This window comes from Simochromis diagramma, unplaced genomic scaffold (genome assembly GCF_900408965.1).
Source record: "Simochromis diagramma unplaced genomic scaffold, fSimDia1.1 OVJJ01000462.1, whole genome shotgun sequence".
Taxonomy (NCBI): domain Eukaryota; kingdom Metazoa; phylum Chordata; class Actinopteri; order Cichliformes; family Cichlidae; genus Simochromis; species Simochromis diagramma.
In genome coordinates, this window is record NW_024387284.1 from 6,670 (window position 1) to 29,984 (window position 23,315).

At 39.5% G+C, this 23,315-nt stretch overlaps 1 protein-coding gene and 1 pseudogene across 4 annotated transcripts; one reads left to right on the forward strand and one right to left on the reverse strand.

Moving 5' to 3' along the window:
* Positions 1-1,046: 1,046 nt before the first annotated feature.
* Positions 1,047-18,402, reverse strand: LOC120716072 (acyl-coenzyme A thioesterase 5-like). 4 transcript variants are annotated; one of them, XM_040003417.1, is made up of 4 exons: positions 18,387-18,402; positions 3,262-3,761; positions 2,941-3,143; positions 1,047-2,862 (listed from the first exon to the last, which is right to left on the reverse strand). In XM_040003417.1, the coding sequence occupies exons 2-4, from the start codon at positions 3,716-3,718 to the stop codon at positions 2,254-2,256; spliced, it is 1,269 nt and encodes a 422-aa protein (XP_039859351.1). In that variant the 5' UTR covers positions 3,719-3,761; positions 18,387-18,402; the 3' UTR covers positions 1,047-2,253. The 4 variants fall into 4 exon arrangements, with proteins under 4 accessions (XP_039859351.1, XP_039859350.1, XP_039859349.1 ...); XM_040003416.1 differs by lacking the exon at positions 18,387-18,402 and adding an exon at positions 7,196-7,592; XM_040003415.1 differs by lacking the exon at positions 18,387-18,402 and adding an exon at positions 4,283-4,445 and having other exon boundaries at positions 3,262-3,789.
* Positions 14,174-20,459, forward strand: LOC120716073 (annotated as a pseudogene).
* Positions 20,460-23,315: the final 2,856 nt, after the last annotated feature.

Sequence of the window (23,315 nt, forward strand, 5' to 3'; positions counted from 1 at the left end):
TGCAGCTGATTCCAAGAGAAGAGAAATGGAAATGTTTTCCAAATTCAATGTTTTTTAATGTGACATAAACAAAAGTACAAATGTTGGACTAGAGTAGGATTAACCTCTTCAAATCTTATGTTATTTAGTTCCATTTAGTTTGATTAAATCTTCTTTAAATAGCACCAAAACAATACAATTATTCAGCAAAGAATTCAACCCCAGCAGTTTTTATGGGTTGTTTTGAGTTAACTCTAGTATTCAGTGAGGTTTCACGGAGTCCTGAAAACTTCACCCCTGATAAAGTCTTTTGGAGCATCATGACCTGCCTCCTGTCTGTTTTGGCTCCACAATGGGCCACAACAAACAGCTCAGCATTAACAACAGCAAGTTAATGTCAAGTGGACATTGGATAGTGTTCAGAACCCAGCCTTAACTTCTCTGATCACCTATTCTGCTTGTCTCTAAAGCCTGTATGTTTTATACCTTGTACTTGTGAAATACTTTTAACATCTCAGTTACAGTTCTGGTATCTGCTGGTATCTGCATGCAGTTTAAATTTTGAATGGCTATACACAAATGAATTAATCATCATTTACTCATAAACACAGAAGCATAAAGTCAGTCTCAAGTTCCCACAGAACATACATCCCTTAGTGCAGGTATAATGCCTTTCAAAGGCCAGAAGCTGACGTGAGCTCCGCTGAGCTGAAATGACAGAAAGGGAGCAGTCAGATACAGAAACACAAAGAACAGGAGAGATAGAGAAGGAGCTTTTCAACAATGCTGCTTAATAAATCAAACAGGCAGATGAAGGTTCTGCAGTCTTCATGAACTCCCTGCACTGTAGCAAGCATTATATCTCCCATCTCAGAGGTGAAAAATGAGGTTGAGGTAGTTACTACTACGTCAGGTTTTGTTCCCCGCTTCCCATTTCTTGTTTAAATTCCTCTTCCGCTCTGCCAAAGTTGCTTTGAGGTGATTAGTTTGGTTGAGTTTTATGGTGAGTTATTATATTTTTTCGAGACTTTAGTGTAATGTAATGTTGCCCAAAACTCTGTTCACTTAACAGTAATCTCCAACACTCGGTCTTCCTCCCACAGTCCAGCACCATGCAGGTTGGGATAGATGGTGCTCTAAATTTGTTGTAGATGTGATTCTGTTTCTTTCTGTGTGGGAGCACTAGCCAGAGCACAACTGTTTACACTGCCAGTATACAAAGGCTTATACTGCCATCTTGTGGCAGTAGTGAAGACTGACAGGCTCACTTGTTTCATTCATATAGTACCGTTTCACAATAGTTCATCCCAAACTATCTTATAATGGGAGGCAAAGACTGCGTAATATTAAAGAGGAAACACCAAGTTCACAATCCCCTATTAGCAGAACTTCCTTTTCTGGAGGGTCGTCTGCTAGAACAAGGACTAAGAGAGACACAGGCGTGTTCCACTGGTTTGGGAGTTCATTGAGAAACCATGAACAACAAACACAAGAGCAAATTCGTTGCCTTTGAATACACGTCTATTGTAACAGTTGCAACAACAATTTTAAGGAAAAACAAAATTCAGTTAACATTAGCTTGTAAGGTTGCAGGTACAGGTAATAGGCACCAGTCTGTCTAGTTTGCTGTGTGAAGATGGGATGTGTCAGTATGCCTCAAGGTAATTTGTGAGCCACAGATGCTAGTTTATGATAAATCACAATCTTTCATTACATTAAATAATACATCAGAAATCAACACTTAAGAACATTTATTCTAGAGTTAAACAGCAGTCAATACGTCGTCTTTTTGGTTTTGATGAATTAATAAGTTGACTTTAGAGTGTCCAGCAGCAAAAGTAACTTTAATTTTAATAGATATTTTAATAGACATGAGACAAAGTCTGCAGCAACATCACCCTGTGACAACTGGATCGTCTCGCGACATCAAAGTACCTCAGTGTGACAGAAGGACTGGATCTACATCGTGTCAAGAATTCAGGATACGCTTTTTAGGTTTTATACAAATAAACCTTTTTCAAATTTTACCAACTTTAATGATGAAAACAGAAAACTTACAAGCATTTACATGACACTATGGAGTATTAACACAAAATTATAGCTATACCTTGAGGGTAAGGAGGATCCCGTTCTACCTGTTGTGATAAATTACAGACTTTAAATGTTTAAAATAGTGAATCATTAATCAACACATTTAACAGGTCAGACATGATTATCACACAGTTTTATGGCAGTCGTGACTTTAATTTTTGTTATTCATTGTCTAGTTTGAAACTATAACTTGGCCCTATTCTGTGCAGCATCAGAGCTCAGATGATTTCTGAGGAAATCTTGGATCTTCTTCCACATGTGGACCTCAGCTGCTGCGTGGGACTTGGGCTCACCTCCCCACAAGACTGGCTTGCCTAAAACCCCATGGAAGCTGGAAGGGCAGTAGGGTCCATAAGGTGGCTCTAAGTAGTGTCCAGCTCCAGGGTATGACACACTCTCAAACTTCTCCTTCCCGTGACGCTTCAGTCTCTCCACCATCTCATCCACGTAAGCCTTGCTGTCCCAGTTAAGGTCATCCTCAGAGGCCACAAAGAGGAAATGTCCTTTGGCTCGTTCAATGGGAATCAGGCTGCCCTTGTTCTCCTCCGCCAGAGGATTGTTTAAAACGTATTTGGTGTTGAAGGCCCCTGACTCAGTGGGAATCACTTTCTTTAAATCAAACATTAATGCAGAATGTATTTGTCTTTTCTTATAGTAGAGAGGCAAAGCTACATTGGCAGAGCAGCCATTGATCCACACTGTGGCCTCAACATCTGGTAGGTAAGAAGCAACTGATAAGGCAAGATCTCCACTTTTGGAAAGGGATATTACACCAACTTTTTTACTGGAACCCTGTGGAAAAACATGTCAATGAACAGCCATCAAAGTTGTCTTCAACAACTATGAGTCTTCCAGAATAAATTAACTCACCTTAGTTTGTTTTTTTAGAAACTCGACAGCTTCTTCCAAATAATCCAGGTGGATCTCCTTAATGTTTTTAGGCAGGTCATCGTGGCCATACAGGGCAACAGTCAGAACCAAAAATCCTCTGCTGGCCAACAGAGAGGCTCTTTTCTCTGACAGACCTCCACCAAAAGTGTACAAATCTAACACAGCTGGGAAGGGACCCCTGCCTGGAATGAAACATACATGCAAAGCAATCATATTTTTTGTATGGAGCTAAAATTATGAGTAACTGTAACTAGGACATTTTCAAGTATGTACTTTTTTTCCTAAATGATGCTGACAAACCTGGAGGAGTAAACAGGACTCCTCGAATGTTCCCCTCTTTGACGGGGACCCGAATGACCCCATCTCCCATTAGAATCCTCTCATTAGTAGCCTCTGCCAGAATCCGGCCCTCACCTGCCTCCTCGTGCACTGAGAACTTTACCATGGATGGATTAAGGGCATTTATCTTCTGAAGTCTTTTATGCAAAGAGTCCGGTGTCATTGACCAAAGCAGACCCATCGGTTCAACCCCAACGTAGCTCCCACTGAGTGAGGGGTCTCTCTTCAAGTCAATCTCCCCGTTGCCATTGGCTCTGTAGGTGGCCGCAGATCTGAACACAGTTCCCTTGTCGTCGGTTGAGCTGGCTCTCAGGGAGACCACCTGCCTCGACCTCAGCCCGGCCACCTTCACCTGAATAGGCTCATCAAACAGACACCTGGCACTCGGGAGCAGTCTCAGCCTGGCTTGGGAAGCCATGTCTTCAGCAACTTTCCTTTAAGTTACACGTTTAGACTTTGCCCTATAGAAAAATAAACAAAATAGTGCTACTGCACACGTTATTTTTTTTACTCTAAGAGGTGCTGTGAACTTTAGCCTTTTAGAGTACACACTGGCCTTGTGGTAAAGTTAAAGAGTCCTATTGTATTTCACTCCAACTCTAGCATCCAAAGTGGATGTAAACGACGATGTGATATACGTCTTCCAGCTTTGTTTGGCTCAACAGAACTGTCAAGTTTCAAGGGTCCTGTGCGATTTTATTTTGATGCCTTCCTTCCTACTTCCCTAACCCTCTCAGACCTGCAGTAACAGAACTACAGAAGCATTAGCGCTAGCTAAAAATCTTTTCTTCCCCCCACCAAGGGTAAAAGAGCAGGAAATATTTTTACATTTCTGTAAAAGCCTGAAGCCTCACCACCTAGACTTTTGTCGAGGATCAAGGGAAGACAGAGTACAAGAAAAACTTCGTAAAGACTTTAGCTTCACTAACTAGAACATTTAAACATTATACATACGACTTAAGCCTGAAAACAAAAGCTTTACCTGACGCTTAACCCTCCAAATGTGGAGGCATACACTCACGAAATCTCCCACCACGAGCAAAAAGTGTGCAGAGAGCCACGACAAACTCGAGCGCTTATCAAAACAGGAAGTTATCACTAATCCCTTCACAATAAGAGCCTGAACTGCAAACAAACGCAGAGCTGCTCGGTACCGATTATAGCCCCCCAACCCCCCTTCCCCCCTCTCTCTTCCTCTCCACTGCACGGCTTTGGAAAATGTGAATGCGTGCACAAAATTCAGACTTTTAATTGTATTTTCTTAAGTTTTAAAGCTTTATCTGCAATCATACTACATCAAAGTAATTAAGTAATAGAAAAACAACTAAATTAAAACTGAACAGTTAAACAAAAAAATTCAATGTTTTTCATTGTCTACAGTACCTTAGAAAATTTCAGTATGTGTTTTTTTATGTAGAAAAAAGGAAACTGCTTGAAGATAATAATAATAATGATGGATTGGATTTATGTAGCGCTTTTCAAGGCACCCAATGCCACTATTCATTCACTCTCGCATTCTCACTGGTGGAGGCAAGCTACGGTTGTAGCCACAGCTGCCCTGGGGCAGACTGACAGAAGCGAGGCTGCCTACTGGTGTTGGCCCCTCTGGCCAACACCACAGATACGCTTCCCAACCCCCTGAGCCACGGTCGCCGTAATAACAACCTTTTGTTTAATAAATGCTGAAAAGCCTGGGAAATCGCACATTGACTACAATGAGACTACAATATGACTACAATAAGATTATAACAAAGTATCCAACATCAGGATTTAAGGGCAGAACCAGAAATATAAGAAAATTTTAGAATTACTTACAAGAAGCATTAACAGAAGCTTGCCGAAAAATAAACAAAAAGTTGTTGGAGAGTCCAGGGCTTTTTCCAGAAACCACGTTAAGAAAAGATGCTGAATTTGTTAATCGTGAGATGAGGGAAACTCCACGTTTTGTGTTATACACAGAGGGCTAGCTTACCAAGTTACCAGGATTAAAAAAAAAAAAAAAAACTACCTAAATGGCTGGCAGGTTTTCTTCAACGCACCTTAAGTTTTTGTTTGACTCCTCCCCTCATGCTGCATCTATCTGAAACTGTTCCTCGTTTCCACATTTATGTAATCATCAAAGCACATAGTGATTTGAAAATTGCAGCTTTTCTGGTATTAAGAGATGACCACCTTACTACTTAGTAACATATTCAATAGAACATGTTGGATTTGTTGGAGGTAGTTACCAGTATGTCAGGTTTTGTTCCCGGCTTCGTGTTTAATTCGTCTTCTTGCCAAAGTTACTTTGAGGTGACTAGCTTTGTTGAGTTTTATGGTCAGTTATAATATTTTTTTTTACATTTATTTATATATATTTTTTTATTTTATAAAACGGGCCCTGGGACAAAGGGGGTAAGGTCAAGAACTGGTCCAGGATCACACAACAAACACTCAATAATAGATCACAGATAAAAGACCACCCCCACAGGACTACTGGTAGTGGCCATGTCCTTTCCCCAACATTTATATTCATTTCACCTAGTAATAACCTCCAACAGGTGCTCTCCAGGTACTCTATCTTCCTCCCACAGCGAAGCAACATGAAGTTTGGGATAGATGGTGCTCTAAATTGGTTGTAGATGTGATTCTGTGTCTTTTTGTGCTTTAATATCAGGAATTATTTTGTCTAATTAAATATTGACTGGCAGCTTTTCTGGGGTGTACCCTGCCTCTCTCTAAATGTCAGACAGGATAGGCTCCAGCCCCCTTAATTATTGGGTAAGTGTTAAGTGAATTGGGTAAGTGGTTAAGAAAAATTTAGGGATATTTTGGCTGGGGATCGTAAGCATATTTATAAACTGAAGGAGTAAGTTTAATATTAATAATATAAATTTACTACATTTGACAGATGTACAGATAAGAGCTAGAAGCTCCATTAACAGAAAAAGAATTAACCATGTAATATTTCTTATACCAAACAATATAGTGCCAGGGCTGGATGGCTTCCCGGCTGAGTTCTATAAGCTTTTCTGGAATATGCTGAGCCCAATATATTTAAAATGTATCCAAGGAATAAAACAAACTGGTATTATTCCCTGTGATTTAAACACAGCTGCTATCACAGTTCTTCTTAAACCTTGCAGGGATCCCACTGTCACATGTAGTTATTGATCACTCTCACTAATGAATACAGATATGAAAATTATAACCAAGGCAGTAACAATCAGAATTGAGAAAGTCATCTCATCCATAATTCACCTGGATCAAACTGGTTTTATCAAACACAGACACTCCCCAAACAATACACCTAGACTTTTGAATTTAACGGCTTCAACAGGAAGCCGTTAGGAAAAGCTTTGTAAAGACATTTGTGCAGAGAGCCATGACAGACTGGAGTGCTTACCAAAACAAAAAGTTACCACTGATCCCTTAAGAACCTGAGTTGCAAACAAATGCAGAGCTGCTGGATATGTTTTTTTAATAATCTCTCTTTTGAATTTAACCTTTTGGATTTAATGTCAACTTAAATACAGTTTCAGTCAGTGGCAGACCTGTAATATTTGACCTGTACTGGTAAATGAGTATAATAGTATTTGCCAGTGTGGCAAGCACGTCCCATTTTACTTAGAGGTTAACTCTAATGGAGCCAATGTTGCTATGTGAACTTTGCTCCAGATACCATTCCTGCTATCCAGAAAGTACATCATGAAAAGCTATTCGTGTACACGCAGAACACCCAAAACAACGCGTAACAACAGTGCAATCCTCTATGCCAGGGGTCTCAAACTCGCGGCCCGCAGGACGATAGTTTTTGGCCCCCACCTTAATATGAAAATTTAATGTTAGTGCGACCCGCGAGTTTGATAATGTATTTTAATGCATGACGTATGGAGTGTTTCTTTCTTTTCTGTACCTGGCTGGCTTTGTCCTTTGGGCAAACGCGGACATTCGCCCCAGCGCGCTGCGTTCACAACACTTCAAAAAAAGTTGTTTTTTTTAAGTTGCTGCCCAGCGGGACATTATACGTATATAGATTTATACACACGTCAGTGGGATTTTTAGTTATTTTTTCACAGAGAGAGATCTCATATTAACTCTCAAAGTGATGCGTAGACGGCGGGATAAAAGAAAAGTAATGAACTCAATGCAGCCCAATTTAGTCTGCAGTCACATAGCGACACCTGTTCATCGGCAATAACAGTCCCCGGTAACCCGGACTAATTATAGAGTCGCACCGTAATTTGTCGGTCGATGTTTTTTATTTGCATTACTCCGTTTGCATTGCAGCATACATGAACATTACATATATTTCAATATAATGTAAAAAGCAGTCCAAACAACTAACATCAGAAACAGGTGATGTTATTTGTTATATGTCACGGTGTCATTTCCGCTTCTTTCTCCTGTAACAACAGCCCGGCGGATAACAGTCCGTGAGCAGTCGCCTTTTTTGCGCTCCCTGTACTTTCTACCATCTGCAAATGCCACGGTGTTCGTGTCATCGTGAAAGACATGAACATCGAGCGTAAAAACAAAGGAGACTGCTACCGGCTTTTTATCTTCCGATCGCCGTGCTACGGTTGCAAGAAAAAGAAGGGGGAAATGACGTTCTCATGCGTTGAGACGTTCTCCGTCCGTCGGCTAAATGCTTGATTGAAACTTCAATCCGACGTTATTATTATTTATTAAACTTTATTAAGAAACAATATACAGAACATGTATACAACCAGAACAAAATTAACATATGCCAGGGGGTGTAATTCAAATAATTTGTAATTACTACAAATAGTAATAGTTTTCATAGCCTTTTTGTCAAGTGATCCACGAATCAATTTTATGTAACATAAAACATCATTATAGTAATGTTTAAAATTAGGCTTTTTGTTACTGTATTTGCATTTGTGAAAATAAAATTTTGCTAAGATAACTAACAAGTTTATTATAAAGTAAACATCTTCTTCTTTTTTTTGCCTTTGAAAGAAACAAAATACAACGTTTTCCCATTTCACAGTAAAGTCTTTATAGAGATGTCCAGCAATGAATCTACTGAAGTCTTTCCAAAATGTTCTAGCGTATGAACAGATCCAGAAGAGGTGTTGCACAGTCTCAGGATGGCTTCCACAAAATCCACAGTTCACATTTATGTCCCTTTTGAACTTTGTCATATAATTAGCAGGATAAAATTTATGCAGTATTTTAAATGAGACTTCCTTCACTTTATTCGTTACCAGATACTTGTTAGGAATTGCCCATACTCTTTTCCAGTTAATGTCACTGACAAAGAAATTCCAGTAAGAGACCACATGTGGAATAGTTAGAGATTCTGTCTGGAACAAAGCACGAATATTCTTATTACTTTTACTATGGTTTGTTAGACAGATTCTTCCTATGTGTGAATCTAAAGGGTTGGGGAGAGAAAGATGATATGCAAGGTTGAATACCTTTAAAAAGCATTATAATACCCGTAGGTATTGCATCAAATAATATGGCATATTCTTTGGGTGTGGCTGGAAATTTATAGGTGTTTAAGAATTCTGAATAGGACATAAGCTGCCCATTAGGATTAAACAGCTGATTCACTAAAACAATCCATTTCTCAACCCACCTAGAAAAAAATAATGATTTAATTTTATAGGAAATGCAATATTTCTTTGTTGAGCACAGGGGCACCCCGACGTGTCTTATTTGCACAGAGAAAGTTGCGGTGCACAAGGAATACAATTTGAAACGTCATTACACAACTAGACATGCTGAGGTGTATGCAAAATACCAGGGAGATGAGAGAGCAAACCGGGTTGCCAGTCTTAAAACAGATCTACTGAGGCAGCAAGATTTCTTCAAGAAAGCAACCAAAGAGAATAATGCAGCAGTCGAAGCTAGCTACGTGGTTAGTGAGATGATTGCTAAAGCAGGGAAGCCATTCACAGAAGGTGAATCTGTGAAAAAAGTCCATATTGCAGGCTGCAAATATAGTCTGTCCGGAAAAGAAAGGTCAGTTTAGCAACATCAGCCTTTCTGCCAACACCGTAGCAGATCGCATTTCTGACCTATCAAGTGACATTTATGACCAACTGTGTGAGAAAGCCAAATGTTTCAGTGTATACTCAGTCGCTCTTGATGACACAACAGACATCACCGACACTGCCCAGCTCGCAATGTATGTCCGTGGTGTTGATGACAGTTTTGAAGCGATGGAGAAGCTGCTCACAGTAATTCCAATGCATGGCCAGACCACCGCTCAGGAGATATTTCACAAGCTGTGTGATGCCATTGAGAATGTTGGTTTGCCATGGAAGAGGTTTGTTGGAATAACAACAGATGGAGCGCCATCAATGACAGGTAGGAAAAATGGACTGGTGGCACTTGTTCAAAAAAACACTGGAAGAGGAAGGCGTGGAGGAGGCCATTGCTCTGCACTGCATTATCCATCAGCAGGTCCTTTGCAGCAAATGCCTGAAGTTTGACAATGTGATGTCTATTGTTGTGAAATGCATCAACCAAATCAGATCCAGGGGCTTAAAGCACCGAAGGTTCCATGCTTTTTTAGAGGAAATGGAGTCAGAATATGGGGATGTGCTCTACTTCACTGAGGTATGTTGGCTCAGCAAGGGAAATGTATTAAAGAGATTTTTTGAGTTGAGAACAGAAGTGAAAGCCTTCATGGAGAAGGATGGAGTTAGTGTTCCTGTGCTAACTGATCCCAAATTGCTCATGGACTTAGCTTTTCTTGTTGATATAACACATGAGCTTAATGTACTGAACAAGAAGTTACAAGGCCAGGGGCAACTTGTCAGTGCTGCCTATGACAACGTGAGAGCATTCTCCACAAAACTTGCGCTCTGGAAAGCTCAGCTCTCTCAGACAAACCTTTGCCATTTCCCAGCATGCAAGGCACTCGTGGATGCAGGCACACCATTCAGTGCTGACAAGTATGTTGATGTCATTTTGAGGCCACAGGAGGAATTTGATCACAGATTTGCTGACTTCAAGACACACAGAGCCACCTTTCAAATTTTTGCGGACCCCTTCTCCTTTGATGTGCAAGATGCCCCTTCTGTGCTTCAAATGGAGCTCATTGAGCTGCAGTGCAACTCTGAACTCAAAGCGAAGTTCAGGGAGGTGAGTGGAAAAGCAGAAAAGCTTGGACAATTTTTGAGAGAATTGAGCCTTAGTTTCCCTCGGCTTTCCCAAATGTTCAAGCGGACCATGTGCCTTTTTGGTAGCACATACTTGTGCGAAAATCTCTTCTCCACTTTGAACTTCAATAAGTCCAAGTACAGGTCCAGACTTACGGATGATCATCTTCAAGACATACTGAGGGTCGCAACTGCTTCCTCCCTCAGGCCAAATCTGGCTCGGCTATGCGAGAGGAAACGCTGCCAGGTCTCTAGCAGCAAGGAGTAGGCAAGAGAAGCCATGTTCAGAAGAACAGTTCATTTTCTACAGTGTTCCATTCATGTTCAGAAGAAGGTTATAGAACTGTTAATACAGACATTTCAATCTAAATACAGCAGATATAGAAGACTGAAAAAAACACACAAGTTCACTGACTAAAAATATCTTATTATTGTTTTATTTATGTATTACAGATTGATTTATTTTCTTATTAATTCTTAATTTGCTTATTTATTTATGATATTTTGTGTTAAAAAATAAAAATAAAGAGATTGCGAAGATTGAAATTTTTTAACCATGCCTTTCTTGTGGAAAACCTAATGCGGCCCAGCCTCACCCAGACTCTGCCTCCAGCGGCCCCCAGCTAAATTGAGTTTGAGACCCCTGTTCTTATGCATTTCTGACTAGAGCTTTTTTCGTGTGTCTGACTCTCTTCTGACTCCAAATATGTAGGACTGCTTTCTTTCATTTGCGCAAAATCTCTCAAATTAGAAACATCCTGTTTAAGAGTGATGTTGAAAAACTAGTTTACGCATTATTACTTCTAGGCAGAACTACTGTAATTCATTATTATCAGGTTGTCGTAAAAATTCCCTGAAACACCTTCAGGTGACCCAAAATGCTCCAGTAAGAGTACTGACAGGGAAAGAAGGACCATATTTAAGAAAAAAAAATTCCAAAACAAAGAAGTGAGAGTTCAGGAGGCTAGCGGCAGAGACACAGCAGTTAAGAGGGCTGACCAGGAGGCTGGCAAAGAAAGACGGAGCAGATCTGGAGGCCGACCATGACCATAAAGATCCTCGGCTGACAAGACTAGAGACCGTTGTCAGTTTATACGTCAAGGACCTCCTCAATCACACTAACACTTCTTCTGTAGAGGAAGTAGAGTCTGGAGATGAGGTATATGAGTCTGGGCACTGAGGCAGTCTTTGGTGGGAGGACCCCTAGGGAGGATTTTTATGAGAATCAGCACCCCCAAGTCTGAGGCCATGTTCCTCAGCTGGAAAAAAGTGGAGCGCCCACTCCGAGTCAGGGATGAGTTGCTGACCCAGGTGAAAGAGTTTATGTATCTCAGGGTCTTGTTCACGTATCATGAGAGAGGGGATTCCTTTTTTGATTCCTTTTGTCTGTACATTCATGTCCTTGGTTTCGGTCATCTCTCCTGATCTTGTCATTCTATAGGAATGTATTTAGGTTTAATGAGAGTAAAAGAATATTTAAGCGTTAACATGAAGTGGAAACTTGAACATTTAAGTAGTTGTTCATGTTTTGAAACAGCTAGAAAGAGGAATTAAACTGTCTAATCCAGGGAATAATTGTATTAAACATAAAAAACCCTTTAATTTAAATCCATCCATCTAAAATTTACAAGTTTAAGGCTTGGAATTTAGTAACATCACGTAAGATCATGAGATGAAATCTATTGGGCCGAGCTAACTGCGGTAACGCGTTGACGCCATGCAGCCCCATGCAGCAGGCGACCCGCATTAACTCGCTAATGGAGATTTGCCGAGTTAATGCGGTTATGGCGTTAACGTGATTTTAACGAGACTAATGCTGACAGCACTAGAAAATCTAGAATAGAAAATGAAATTATCATGGTTTTGGTAAGAGAAATTAAAATTACCAAACTGCATGAAACTGAACATTAAAACAAAACGTTAAAGGGAAATTTTCATTTGTATTTTTTTCCCCCACACAGTCTTTTTGGATAGCAGGGATTGGAGTGTGTCAAGGTTAATATATCACATTTATCTATACCAGAGTTGCAAATGTTTAACCGAAAACCAAAGGCACATCCTGTTCTTCTACAAATCCTTACCATATCCAAATTCAAACGTTTGAACTATCGAGCCAAGCGACCCGCAGAAAACAACTGCTAAAGCACTTGCAGAGAAACTGGACAGACTGCAATGTGATAGAAAAGCTAAATTAAATAAAGCTAATCATCTACAAGAGAGTATATGAAAATAACATCTATATTGTAAGTACATCACTAGATATAGATAATAGTATCTATATCTATATGGTTCAAGCCTCAACTAATGATTTTGTTGCTTTGTGTAATGAAGCAAAAACTATTCATGGTTCTTTGATCTGTGTGTTACCAGATGATGAAAATGAAAAGCATGAAATATGGTTTAAAGCAAAAACAATGTGTTATGATGAGTTTATTTATGAAGTGAGTGAATGGTTATCTGGTTGTGAACATTTGCATTTAAAATATTGGTGTTGATGATGGTGTTAATCCAGAGGACAGTGTTTCAAATGTGGCTGGTAAGCCTTCCACCATTAAAAGGTCAACTAGTGGTAAAATAAGCACAACATCCTCTGCAAGAATAAAAGAAAAGGCAGAAAAAGCTCTGTAACACACATACAGTTTCTAGGTCTGACCAACAATCTCCATCACCAACCAGTGTTGCCTTCTACTTTTAAATATCCTATGAACCTCAAGTAAAGCAGCAATCTGAGAGCGAAATACTCTACCGGCTCCATTCTTTTAGTACAGGTAAGCAGTAATATTCTATAATAACTTCTCACACCTTCTATTCGAGCGCCCTCTGTCAGATATCGTTTACAGTTTCAATAAAGCTGCATTCACAAACACTGCAACCCAGTTTTACTGTTAAGCGACAATTACAGTTCACCGTTTTGAGTTGTTTGTATCCACTTATCAGGAACCCGACTATAGTTTGAAAGTCCAGGGCATGCAAAGTTCATTCTTGCACAATGCTCGACTTTAAAGGGACCATCAGTGTGAAGCAATCTGGAAAGACTGGAGCAAACGGTGGACTGACTTCTTAACAAATCAGTTGTTAAGAACTTCAGTATGGTGAATGATTAGTCAATGACTGAACAATCAACAGACTTGTAACCTTTCAGTAACATGTGTGTGCTGTATGAACTATAATATTAAAAAATATTATGTTACTCTTGTACATGTATTCAGGGATCATGCTGCTAACTCAACAAAAACAATCAGGTCAGATGTTAAAATGACCTGTTTTCTGCATTCTAAAATAATCTACAAACTTACCTACAGACCGTTTGTTTTGAAAACAGCTGAAATATAATATGATCATTTCTGGAGCTGATTTGACATCGGCTTTCAGGATATCCAGGAACAGATCGACATGTTACATACTACCCTAAAACTCAGTGTAGAAGCGCACGAACGTTTAAGCGGTTAACAAGCGGCGGCTGGCTTGACTGTGGTGGGTAAAAACACCGATGTCAACACATTAAAGTGAAATAAAATCAGACACTTTTTGCAGGCTGACTTTAAACTCTGCAAAACCGATTTTCTCAAGAATAAACCACTGCAGAAAAGCAAACGTCACCCATTATATATATATAATATATCCTAAAAAAATTATATATCTTGTGCTTAACTTTTGCAAATAGTTAATATTTTGATAATTTGGCCGGATATTTAATGTTGCTACATTCTCGCCGAAATCGTCGCACTATTTTATGCACCTGAAACAGTGCTTTTTCAGAACTTTACTTCCAGTTCTGAATTTCGTTTGAAATGCATTCTGGGATACTTGGCTAAGGCGAAGTCCAATCAAGTCGTCATCAGAAGCAAGAAGATATTCGCTTACTTTGAGCGTATTTTGAATTTAAAACATATTTGGGCTGCGACTCAAGTCTGTCATAAGTCCGCGTGATCACGGGTACTTCGAGAAACAAAACCAACCACCAGACTCATTCGCTTCGGTGAGTTTTGGTTTTAAGAAAAAAAAAAACATCCTTGTAAAACTCTCGGCTGTTGCACATATATGGAGATACATTTGTCTCGAAAGGTTGAAAAATGCGTATGATATGATCTACGATATACAAATGTGCGGACTGAGTTAATTTTGAGTGCTCACAAATCCGTGCTCCAGTCCACACAGATACACAGCAATGTAAACATATGGAAAACTATTTTGCAAGTACTGTACATGTTACAGTACAGTGATAATTTACGTAATTCAAACGTAATTAAAAATTTGAACTTCACAAATCTACCATTTCTCTTGTTAAAAATGTCACTGAGCATTGAGCGCATATTTTATTTTATTTTATTGTATGTGTGTGTGTGTGTGTGTGTGTGTGTGTGTGTGTAGTCTTTTTATTTAAATATATATTAATTTACAGTCAACCATGTCACACATTGCTCAAGCCTTTAATTCAGTTGTGTTAATTAAAAAAAAATTAAGCTCTAGTTCTATTGTTTTTCTGAGCTTCTGTGTTTGTTTTTTTTGTTTGTTTCATTTTTTTCTTTCACTTTTAAAGACATGCAATTCTAACAGGTTAGCCACTATAAATATATGACTATATATAAATATGTGTGTGTATATATATACATACATATATACACACACACACACACATATGCATATATATATATATATATATATATATATATATATATATCAAAGCTGCAGGACTGCTTTGAGGGTATAGAGAATGTAATTTGTGAACAACATTGAGAAATCAATAACAGTTTAACCCAGGGGTAGGCAACTCCAGGCTTCAAGTGCCGGTGTCCGGCAGGTTTTAGCTGATTCAAATTGCTAAATTATCTCCTAAACGTGTCTTGACGTTCTCCAGAAGACTGGTAATGAACTAATCATTTGATTCAGGTGCAAGACCCAGGGTGTTATCTAAATCCTGCAGGACACTCGCACTCGAGGCCTGGAGTTGCCTACCCCTGGTTTAACTGATTGCATGACAGAATATATATCAAATTCTGTGAACACATCATCCTGCCAGGCAGGACTGGATCACTGGATCACTTTTTCCTGATTATCCTGGACTCTTTGTGCCTCTGTTATTTCCAGTCAGCTTGTGTTACCACCTTGCGAGTCTTATTAACTTTTAATTAATTGTGGCTATGCATTGATGTCATGGATTTGGGACCTTTTGTCCTAATCAACATCTATTCAAATTGTATGTTTTTAAAAGTTTAATTGTAAACAATGGAAGAGAAATATCACTTTGAAGTTGGTGTTTACCTGTTGAAATGGCTGTGTGATCATGAAAACGGGAATCAAAACTGCCTGAAGTTCAACGAGTGACTGAATAATTGTACTGAACATAAAAACAACCTGTAATGGAAATCCATGCAAACCATTTACTTAACTAGAAAGAAGTCTTTACTGATGGGTGCATGGGAGGGTATCTGGTGCAAAGGTATCACACTAACAGTGGCTGTGCAAGAGCTATTAAAAATTAACAAAAAATAGTCCGAGTTTCTGTCTCGCTCTGAAAGATCCTGCTGTGCTGATTTGCTGCCCAGTGTAAAATATTACTGCCACTGTCTGAAATGGATCTAATATTAACAGCTTGTTGAATTGACAGAGAGTACAGTGGGCACTTGTAATGTGGTTGCTTGCTAATGATACATATTTAAACTGGCACATTTCTTGAGTGGAGTTTGGATTTGGGTTTCCTGCACTCAGAGACCAAACTGGGACAGTGGGTTGTTGGTGTAATTAATAAACATAATGTAATGTAATATGGATCGATCTGTCTCTGAAATTTCTTACAAAAAGTATTGTGTAAGGGGACTTTTTATCTTACATTCATAAAGTCCAATCTTTTTCTCTTTTTCAGAAAAGATGTCCTCTCAAGTGAGACTGAAGCTGCTGCCAAGCATCAAATGTATGTTTGATGAGCCCATTCAGGTGAAGGTGGCCGGGCTGAGGCCAAGGCAGGTTGTCAACATGAGAGCCAAATTAACTGATGACAAGGGAGTGGTGTTCAGCTCCTCGGCCACCTACAGGGCTGATGGCAGTGGGGAGGTCGACCTGAAGAGAGACCCCTCGCTAGGTGGGAGCTACGTTGGAGTAGAACCCATGGGTCTGCTGTGTTCCATGAGGCCACATACCATGCACAAAATATATCTAAAGACAAATGCCATAAACCCCCAGGTGGTGAAGTTTTCTGTGCATGAGGAGGAGGGCAGATTACTGGCAGAGATGATGAATGAGAGGCTTCTGATGAGAGATGGGGTCACCAGGGTTCCCTGTCAATGAAGGGAACATCCGTGGAGTCCTTTTCACTCCTCCAGGTACTGGAGGTGGTTCCTAGCTTTCTATGTTCATTTTAGTTTATTTAACGTTAACCAGCTTTTAAATCAGCATTGTCGAAATTAAACTTTAACTGTCATTCAGTCATCTGAAACTTCTAGTTCAAATTTTAATTTTCTCCCACCTTGCTTACTGTAGTTCACATTTCAGGTGCGTTTCTCAGTCCTCCACAACTCATGTCCAGTTAGTACAGAATGCAGCAAGACCTTTGTTTGAAAGACTGCTAACAAAAAATAGCTGACTGTCACATATTACACCTATTCTTGCGTCCCTTCACTGGCTTCCAGAGAAGTTAAGAATAAAATTTAAAATATGACTTGCTGCTGATTAGAATCTTTTTTCTTTCTTCCAGGAAAAGGTCCTTTTCCTGCTGTGTTGGATTTGCCCACCTCAGTATCTGAGGCAAGACCCAGTCTACTGGCTAACAAAGGCTTTGTGGTTCTCTCAGTGGCGGTGTACAATAAGAAGAGTGACAATATCACAGAGACACATCTGGACCACTTTGAAGAAGCAATGAATTTCTTAAAACAGCAACCAAAGGTGAGTTGCTCTAGTGCGCACAGACAGCAGAAAGATAATTCATACTGAAGGAAAGTTTATGTCTCTATAAGCTGTGTATTCTCAGAGAGGAGAGTAAATTTGTAGATCCCAGGTGGAATATCTGCTGTATTCCTGTAGCTAATGGGGATCTTAATTAGCTTAAGTGGAGTTTCAGAAATACTCTCATTTACATTCATTCAGATAATTGAATAAATTTCAGAGAGCATAAAGCCTCAGCTTTACGATATATTTTTTGTAATCGCATCGCACAAATCTTCTTGAGAAAACATGAATTGTTTCTATTATCACACAATAACATAATAATTTCTAACAAATAATAATTTTCAAGATCAACATTATCAGCCCCCTGAAAAATTGACCTTTTTATTGATAGTAGAAGCCACTGCTGTGCCATGTTTGAGCTGTCACTTGAGAACGCATCACCCCAAAAACAGAAGAAATCCTTTTATAATTTTATAGAATAAGAAATGTTGAAGATTTCTAAGCAAGAAATAGATATACAAAGTTATCACAGCATTTCCAAGTTTTAATATGCAAAGTTAAGAAATTCAGCCAAGAGAGTCACACAGTACAGAACAAGCTTGGCAGGGTAGGAAGCAAAAGATTTCAAACACTCTAGAAAGAAAACTAGTGATAGATGTGTCTAAAGACCCCAATACTACTGCCAAGACACTAGAATCTAGAATTGTAGTCTCAAAAAGGACAATCACGAGAACAAACAAAAATTTGCAGTCTGAAGTGAACCAAGGTCCATGCTAGAAGCCAATAAAATCTGGAGGAGCTTGAGAGATTTGCCAAAAGAGGAATAGACTGTAGAATGTAACAGCGGCTCTGCGTAGCGTGATAACGTGGTCATGGGGCCAAGTGGGGGAAATTGGGCTTGAAGGGGTAACTGTAGCATGGCTTGGTACATAGAGCGATCACACTGAGGAGCGTGGAGTTAGAACTGTGGTAAAAGGGGAGTACTAGAAAAGGTGAGCATGGCTATATTTCTTGCTTACTTGCAGGTGGAGTGAAAGATGCTTGGAGGGAGAGGGGGCGTGAGTTAGACGGTGTGAGATGGCTGACCTGAGTTCCGTAGGTTCCGAGGGAGTGTGATGGCAGGAGGGCAGGCAGGTGAGGCACGGAGAGAAAAGCACTTGTCAAATAACATGGAGCATTAGAGCCGGCTACCAACATGGAGTAGTTGACAAACTGTTGGAGAGGGAATATCAGTGTAAGGCTTAAATCTCTTTAGCCTGATTGCCTCAACTCAGCTCCAGGTGAGTGAAGCTGTTGGAGATATGACGGCCCTGCCCAGGGCCAGATACCAAGGAGACTCAAGACCCTGGTAGAAGTTTCCAGCCACTCACCCGGATCATGATAGCTTCACTGTGCATATATGAATGTGTTTATTTATTTAGTAATGGTAATATACACATGTAGTCCACAAAAATGAAAATAATGACAGGTAAAGTCAGCCCTGCGCTCCAAATGTTTTATAGATTTGCATCGCCTTTTAATTTCTGTGTTATTTCACAGGTGGGCAGTAAAGGAGTTGGCATAATGTCAAGATGCAAGGGAGCAAATATCGGACTGGCACTCGCTGCTTTTGTGCCAGGTGTCGAGGCCATAGTGTGCATGAATGCCTGTAACGCCAATGTGGTCACGCCTCTCTACTACAAGAAACAACTGATCCTGTCACCAATACTGTTTGACGAAAGCAAGTTTTATTCCACCGAGTCAGGTGCAATCATCATAAAGGATGCTCTTGAAGATCCCCTGGCAGAGAAGAATAAGGGCAGCTTGATCCCCATTGAACGAGCCAAGAGCCATTTTCTTTTTGCGGTTGTAGGAGACGACCTCAACTGGGACAGCGAAGCCTACATGGATGAAATGGTGGTGAGACTTAAGCATCATGGGAAGGAGAACTTTGAGACAGTTTTTTTACCCTGGAGCTGGACACATGTTGGAGCCACCTTATGCACCCCACTGCCCCTCCAGCTTCAATGCAGGTGTAGGCAAGCGAGTGCTGTGGGGAGGTGAGCCCAAGGCCCACATAGCAGCTGAGATCCACCTTTGGAAGAAGATCCAGGATTTCTTCAAAACTCACCTGAGTTGTGATGCAGCACAGACTAAAGCCAAGTTATAGATTCAAACAGGATGATTAGAAAGCTTGAGTTACAGAAACATAAATCATGACAGCAAATTGACTGTATGAAAATCACATTTTATAATTAATATAATAGTTGTTAATATGACAGTTTGAAATTTTAGGTGAAATTATGATTCGCACATGTCTTCCCCTCCTGTATCTCCTGAGCCCTGTACACATGTTTCTTTTTTCATTTTTCTTTATAATTTTTTGGGATTGTCACTTGATCTTCTGTCTGCTTATCCTGGACTCTACAGTCAGCTATGGTTTATTTCCAGTCGGCCTTTCTTAATGTTTCATTGAAATTACTTTTTATTTGCTTTGGCTATTTGTTCCATCATCGCAGTGCCAAAAACATTATATGATGAGTTGTAGATACATGTTTTAAATTTTTGCGTAACGCTGATTTTGTTATTTGATCCCACATTACTGTACTTATCTTTTGTAAATTGATCTTTATGTTGTAATTAAAAACAACAACAAAAAACAATTGTGTTAAAACTATTAAAGCCTAAAAAAATGCAACAAAGAATAATGAGCTCACAAATAGACTTCAGTTTAAAGTTTAATTTACACCGTTTCCTTTCTGAGAGACCAGCAAATTAAAAAGATGACCCATGAAACATAACATATTAAAAATATTCAAATATATATAATGTGTAAATGGGAAACTAAAAATGGCTTTATTGATATGGTCCAACCCACAGATTAATTTCTTAACGTTAGGTGGAAGCAGTTTGTTATTATGTGAGAAGAAAAAACAAAACAAGGTGAGACAATGTAGTTACTCCTGTTTAATGGTTTACTCGTATTTTAAGGTAGTAAGTAAGGTACTAAGTCCACACAAGTCGCCACTAGAAATAAGGTATTCACTTGCTTTGAGCATATTTTGTATTGAACCATATTTGGTCTGCGACTCAAGTCCGTCATAAGTCCACAAGATCACGGGTACATCAAGAAACAGCACGGACTAGTGACTCATTTTCTTCAGTGAGTTTTGGTTTTAATTAAAAAACATGCATGTAAAAACTCTCTTGGGCTGTTGCATATTTTATGGAAATAATACATCTCAAATGATCTAAAAAAGATTTTACAAATGTGTGCACTGTGTGAATTTTGAGTGCTCACAAATCCCTGCTCCACACAAACACACAGAAATGTAAACATACAGAAAGCTATTTACAAGTGCATATTTCAAAATCATAACATATAAAAGCACATTTTGAAGCTAAACTTCACAAATCTGCTCATTTGTGCAGTTTAAAGCTCCTTGAGCATAATACACTCGCACACACCAATCACAGTTGACAGTGTATAGGAATTTCTTTTACTTATGTATTAATCACATTATTTTATTGTATAATGCCTTGGTGCCACTGGATTTTAACATGTTTCACACTCATACTATAAGACAAATGGTGGGGGTTGGGGGAAGCAGACAACTCCACAGGAAGAAACTTTTGTCTCTCTGGGAGGTAGCAAGGGAGTGTGAACCTTAACCTCGTAAGACCCGAACTCTTCCACAGCATGCATTTTTAATTTCTCTTTGCTATTTGGGCATATTGGGGCCCAATGAATGTAAAAACAAAGAATTACCAGATTTGTTTTTACCTTATTTTTGTTTTTATGAAAAATCAGAGCCACATATGAGGACATTCGTTTAAAATTTTGATAGAACAGTAGCAGTATAATGTCCTCATCAGTGGATATCAGGCCCTTGTAGAGCAAAATTGAGTATTTTAGTCTAAATAACCCAAAATGGGATGTCCACATATGTGGACGCCAGGTCCTAGGAGGTTAAGGTGTGAAACAGCTGTGTACTGCCTTTTGTTCCTGGAGAAGGTATTTAACTGAGAGCCATGTTAGACTCAGGGGAGACTCTGCTGACCTGCCCCACGGTCATGTAGGCTCTCCACCAAGCCTGGTTGTCTGTTCTTTGTGTGTTTTGATTAAAGACTGTTAGCTACCGCTCACCGCTCGTCTGCAGGCTTTATTTAAATGGAAAACTTCCACAACAACAGTTAACCACATCACACATTGCTCAAGCCTTTAATTTAGTTGTGATTTTCTTGGTATTATAATTTAAAATAATTCAAATATCCAGCTGTATTTCTGTGTTTTTCTAAACTCATCAAAAGTGTTTTGGGGGTTTCTTTCATATTTTACTTTAGAGATATGCAGTTCTAAGAGTATTTTAATCTAAATTTCATAAACCGAGAGACTTCAGGAAGTCTGGCGGCAGAAGCTGGATAAATCCATCCATCCATTCGCTTCTGCTTATCCTTTCCAGGGTCGCAGGGAGCTTAATAAATCTGCTCTATAATTTGACAAAAGCACACTTAAGTCGTACTGAAACTGTAAAATGTAGATTCCATCACATAAATCTCATTCACAATATTTTTCCACTCTGATATCCTGAGTGGCCCGGGAAAGAGCCAACACCTTGTGATTTCCTTTTTGGCTGCTACAATCAGAATTTTTAAAAGATATTAAAGAAATTATCAGAATTTTCTAAGAATATGGAAGAAATTTGTAAAGGTATTTTATTTACCTTGAGCTTTGTGGAACTCAAGCCGTAATGTTTTAATTTTCCCAGGCAAGTCCCACCTTCCAGGCCTCACAATAACTCCAACGGTTTGAGTGTTTCTCGTGTCAAATATCCCTTTTTAACTAAGAAATTTTTACCCAGCGGTTTATTGTCCTGTAAGGAGTACAGAAAGGTGTATCTGAGTACTTCATACTTTAATAAAAGAAGTCTTACTGATGGGTGCATGGGAGGGTATCTGGTGCAAAAGGTATCACATTAACAGTGGGCTGTGCAAGAGCCTATTAAAAATTAACAAAAAATAGGACACAGAGTTTCTGTCTCACTCTGAACGATCCTGCTGTGCTGATTTGCTGCCCAGTGTAAAATATTACTGCCACTGTCTGAAATGGATCTAATATTAACAGCTTGTTGAATTAACAGTGGGCACTTATAGTGTGGTTGCTTGCTTGCTAATCATACGTATTTAAATTGGCAAATTTTTTGAGTGGAGTTTGGTGTAAAGCATTTCATGCACACTGAGCACAAACTGGGACAGTGGATTATTTTAAACACTGCATGGTAGCAATGGCACCCTTCAGTCTTTATCTGTCTCTCTGTTTGTCTGAAAACAAAACAATATGTAATATGAATCAATCTGTCTCTGAATCTTCTTAGAAAAAGTATTGTGTAAGGGGACTTTTTATCTTACATTCATAAAGTCCAATCTTTTTCTCTTTTTCAGAAAAGATGTCCTCTCAAGTGAGACTGAAGCTGCTGCCAAGCATCAAATAGTATGTTTGATGAGCCCATTCAGGTGAAGGTGGCCGGGCTGAGGCCAAGGCAGGTTGTCAACATGAGAGCCAAATTAACTGATGACAAAGGGAGTGTCAGCTCCTCGGCCACCTACAGGGCTGACGGCAGTGGGGAGGTCGACCTGAAAAGAGACCCCTCGCTAGGTGGGAGCAACGTTGGAGTAGAACCCATGGGTCTGCTGTGTTCCATGAGGCCACATACCAGAGGTGTGGACTCGAGTCACATGACTTGGACTCGAGTCAGACTCGAGTCATTAATTTTATGACTTTAGACTTGACTTGAAAAAATGTTCTAAGACTTATGACTTGACTTGGACTTTTACACCAATGACTTGGGACTTGAATTGGACTTGAACCGGTTTACTTGAAAAGACTTGATATTTCACCCCAAATATAAAATTTAACATGCATATTAATAGAGATTGAAAATGTGACGTCATTCAGGGGTAGAACCGCAAAGGATTCTGGGAACTCGTGGCAAGAGGTACAGCGCACGCAGGCTTTCAGTTGAAATCAGTCACACA

Coding starts and splice junctions, on each gene's coding strand:
- LOC120716072 (XM_040003417.1), bottom strand. CDS start 3,718: ATGGCTTCCCAAGCCAGGCTGAGACTGCTCCCGAGTGCCAGGTGTCTG. Junction 3,144..3,261: donor AGTCCTGTTTACTCCTCCAG/GTTTGTCAGCAT, acceptor GTTTCATTCCAG/GCAGGGGTCCCTTCCCAGCT. Junction 2,863..2,940: donor TTCTAAAAAAACAAACTAAG/GTGAGTTAATTT, acceptor GTTTTTCCACAG/GGTTCCAGTAAAAAAGTTGG.